This window comes from Pinus tabuliformis, chromosome J (assembly GCF_031772625.1).
Source record: "Pinus tabuliformis cultivar Carrire ecotype Pingquan chromosome J, CPIR1, whole genome shotgun sequence".
Classification (NCBI taxonomy): Eukaryota; Viridiplantae; Streptophyta; class Pinopsida; order Pinales; family Pinaceae; genus Pinus; species Pinus tabuliformis.
In genome coordinates, this window is record NC_142295.1 from 25592885 (window position 1) to 25597317 (window position 4433).

The window sequence follows — 4433 nt, forward strand, 5'->3', positions numbered from 1 at the left end:
AATGGTGGTTGAGGTTCCTTTGCTTTTTTTGCCACATGTGATTCACTAAAATCCTCTTTCTTCAACCCAATTTCTTGTATTGCATCTGGAAGAAATTGAAGAGCATTAATTCTTTGCTGAATAAAATTGCATTGTACTGGATCTTTTTCAATGGAATGCAATTTCTTCCTTTTTGAAGGCAACATACTAGTGTTGTACCTAATTATCAAGCACAAAAGAAATAATGAAGTAAATTAGTATAATGACATATAAATTAAGAAAGAAGATATTGAAATTCAATTCCATATAATAAAACTTACCTGAGCCAGAAAATAAATCCAAAACCCAATCTCCTTCATTTGAACATATGTCTATAAGATAGTTAATCAATAACTGTGGTTTTTTATAGATGTTAACTATCTCTCCTTTTGCTTCTTGTCTTCATATGTTAGTTTTCTCACAACAGCATCATAATCCAATACTTGGCTATGACTCTTTCCATCTACCCGATTAAAAATCATAGACATATAGCTATCATCTTTTGTCCAACTATCAATATGGATGAACTCACAATCATTTATGTTGGACACCTAATCCTAAATGGGTTAGTGTGGAAGCCGAATAGACCAAAGCAGTCCAAGAGACCTTGGGATCTGAAACCCAAGAGTCACATAATGTACTATAAATGTAAATCTCTTGTTAATAAAAAATGTACTCACATGATTTATCTTTCCTATTCTATGTTTCCCATGTGTGTTTAGCATGGTATCAGAGCTGGTACGTTCATAACCTTCTCAATATTGTGTAAGCCACTTGTTTTTGTGGCCTGTGTAAACCAACGCTTCTATGTCTTAATGAGTTTTTTATGGTCCATCTCTGCAAATTAGTTGGAAGTCGTTGAACTCGTATATGTTTGGAAGTTTTTATGGTATATAAAAATCATTAAGTGGCGTATTGTGTTGAGAGTGGAACTGTATACAGTGCATGTTTCCTGTGCATTAAAAACTGAAACTTGAAGGGGTTGTATTCCTTTATTTGGGCCGGCATGCATTATGTCATAAATAATTAGTTCTGAAATTTCTGATCTGTGTCAGAAGCGTTTCAACGCTGATGCGCTACTGTGTTATAACGCCTCTGTTGATTCCTTTGCCTCCCAACGCTCCTTGTAACTGCTCTCTGCCATAAAAATTTTATGCGCCCTCTTCTCTGACCGACCTTTTTTCAGGCTGCGCTGCTCTGCTATAATATCTTCCTTGTATAATACCTTCTGGACGTTGCCAGAGGCGTTGGAGGAATTGTCAGTTGTAATCGTTGGAGGCAAACAAAAGAATCCTAATCCCTGTGCATGCACTGCTCTGTCCTGTCAGATAACAAGTCACGCCTTTGAAACAGTCTATCGGCCAACCCATGATTGACATATACAAATTCCCGCAACAACTCCTTGGTTCATATGCGTTGGTTGAACGCTACTAATATGCTGGTCAAGGCATTCAGGTGGACTGGTTAAGCATTTCTTCTTGCGTCCGGTCGGCTCCCTTTACGGGACTGGTTAAGAAGTTGTTGCATGACAGTTACATCCTCCCTGGGCATATTCAAGTTGCTGTAAACTTACTCTAGACAATGTGCCATTTCAAGACCAAGTATGGGTGATATTGCTGGTGTATAAAGGCTGCATTTATAAAAGGAAGCATTGAAGAACTGGGCTAATCCGCGCCTGATAATCCCTTCTTCATATTGCAGAACAACTTATCCGGTTATTCTACAGTGGACGAAGAAGCCAAAATTTGGTTCCGCCATAAATTATATTGTTCCTCCCAACACAATGAATTCAACGGTTTCATGAAGATGACGACATGGAAACCTTCAGCTCTTGGTCCTTTTCGACTACTCTGACTCCATCGGCAGATCTGAGAACGTCCGCCTGATCAGCCGTTATCTCGACGGCGAAACCGTCGATAATGACCCAAGAGAAGCACTTCTTGTAGGATCCGGGCTCCAGCGTCCTCTGCAATAGCGTGTCGTGCTTATTGCTTACGTATATCTCGAGCTCCCGCGCAGTACGCCTATCAGCCTTGAGGCGCTCATATTCCTCGTCGAATTCCATCAACACCAAGAACACCTCGGTTGCGCGTGCGGTCCTGTTGAGTCCCATGTTCGATCCTTGTAACCTTCAGCTTCTTCAGCAAGCCTGCGGTTTGCCTGTGTTTTGCAATATCGAAATGAAATGCGATGGCCTGCACCCCAGGCTGTTAATGTGAATGAAAGGAAGCATTGAAGAACTAGGCTAATAGACCAGAAGGTCGCGCCATCACTCATTCACCTTGGGCAAGTTCTGTGGCAGTGGAGTTGAGTGTTGACTGAGGGGACGAGATTCTGGTTACACTTGCTGCTTGTTCCTGTAGTTGAAGTTCAAATTTCAAAGAAGGAAGAAGTCATTTAGTTGTGCATCCATACAAAGCGTATCTTGGTATACCTGAGCATTTTAAGGGTGAAACATATCTATTGTATCTGTGTTGGAAGGACTTTGAGCCTCTCATTCCAAAACGTCAGAACGTCTTGTTGAGGTTGTTCCATGCTCGGGACATATTGGGGCGCAAGATCCAGCATTTCCACTGCGTTCTCACTGTAAGCAATGATCCTAAAAGTGGTCTCCTCCACTGCTAGTACACAGCCAAACGGCTGTATTCTTCCCCCTCTTTGAATTCGAGATAAATATGCGGTAATTTGCTGTTCTGGAACAGACTCTGTTGTGGACTTGATGGATCTCGTGTAATCGAAAGACTTACCCGATTCCCCGGACTGTTCGAAGACTTGGAGTAATCTCGCGTCCGCATTGTACTGAGCCATCGCCGTTGCTTTGTTGGTGGTAGTGTTAGTATTAGTGCTGCTTCTCCTGTTGTTGCTTCCTGTTGATTGACTCTGCGTATGCCTGCTATTTGACACAAATCTGTTAGTGATTGGCTAAATTCCTAGCTGGAATCTCTGTATTTTGAGGGCAGAATACATAATAAAGCCCTGCTGAAGTTTTTAACACATTGCTGGTGGTATTTTGGTTTGGTATAAGTCTGAAGAAAACATTTATTTGCGTGATACTAGCACGAGTTGCCCTGCAGAAAATGAAAGAACTATAAAAGGTGAAGACATTAAGGAGGACAGATTCAAAATAAATCTGTAGCAGAATCGAATGGACGGTTGTGGAGACTGTCAACAGAAGAAATTCTAAGGCCTCTGCGTGATTTAAATTGCAAGTCTGACTTGCCAAATTGTTTAACAAGACTTGAGACCTGGGCTCCATCACTCCCAGAACACCGGCCACCATTATAACATCTATGTAATTTCTGGCCACTGTGCCACCGGCGAGAAGGTGAGTAGTTGCTCCCCGCAGTTTTCCATCGCCGGCTCCTGTGTCTGCTCTGGATTCAGCAGATCCACATATACTGAAGTGCATATGGTATTAGTTGAGTGCCTTTTGAATACCTTTGGTGAAGTTTTTTACATCATTGGGGTCATTTCCAATAAAAAAAAGGGGGTTGAGATTCTTGGGTTTATTATTGAAGGAAGAGGTCGAGCTACCCTGTCACACGAAATTTGTCAAGGGTGCGGACACGGCTGACCTTCCTAGAAGTCTAAGACATTCTAATGACAAACAAGACAAAATGGAGTGATCTTTCTCTAAATACACCTTTTACAACATGAAAACTACAAGTGTTTAGGCTTACCTTATTCCAAAACGCTGTTGTTGAGGTCCGTTCTTGACGATCCGGATGAGCTCCTCCTTCAAGTCAATTCCTGCAACCACAAACAATCAAACAATTACCAAGCACTTGCATTTCATATAATAAAACATATATTCAACATGCAGACCAAGGAACACATGAAATAACTCATTAACACAAGCTATTGAGAAAAATAAACCAGTTTGTATTAATAACGAAACAAAGAAACTCTTACAACCTGGCCTTGGTGTTGTGCAAGTTCCTCCCAGGGTCCATCAAGGGTTTTCCTCTACTTTGACAAAGCTCACCCACTTCCAAGTAGAATCAAGTGAAGACAATCTCTCCTCACAAAGGCTCTAATGGAAGACCTAAATCCTGCAGCATTTACCCAAAGAAAATGTATAGCTCCAACCTCTCCTCCTTCTGGCCCAATGCCTGTATTTATAGTGCTCAAGAGGAGGTTAATCAGGTCCACCATCAATGGGATAATCCCCTCTTTGGGTGGGATAGCTCCCTTATTGATGGGATAAGTTCCTCTTTGATAGGAGTGCATGAACCATCTGGAGGCACCCAATACACGTCGAACAACCTTCTAGAATGCTCTAGAAATGACCACAAGTAACTTTTTAAAGATGAAACTTGCGCATTCTAACCTTTACAGGGGGACGCACCTGTCCCTTTACATACAGAGCGTCTTTGGACGCAGCTTTTGTGAACATTGGGAGCGTCCCCGCAGGT

General features: G+C 41.8%; 1 protein-coding gene and 1 pseudogene across 1 annotated transcript; both read right to left on the minus strand.

The window, feature by feature from the left end:
• Positions 1 to 1693: 1693 nt before the first annotated feature.
• Positions 1694 to 2241, minus strand: LOC149225249 (subtilisin-like protease SBT2.5). The gene has a single exon (XM_089375054.1). The coding sequence runs from the start codon at positions 2129 to 2131 to the stop codon at positions 1817 to 1819; it is 315 nt and encodes a 104-aa protein (XP_089231180.1). The 5' UTR covers positions 2132 to 2241; the 3' UTR covers positions 1694 to 1816.
• A 50-nt stretch (positions 2242 to 2291) lies between these two features.
• LOC149225250 (phytochrome pseudogene) lies at positions 2292 to 2826 on the minus strand (annotated as a pseudogene).
• Positions 2827 to 4433: the final 1607 nt, after the last annotated feature.

Excerpts from the sequence above, each read along its gene's own strand:
- LOC149225249 (XM_089375054.1), bottom strand. The coding sequence starts at position 2,131 with ATGGGACTCAACAGGACCGCACGCGCAACCGAGGTGTTCTTGGTGTTG.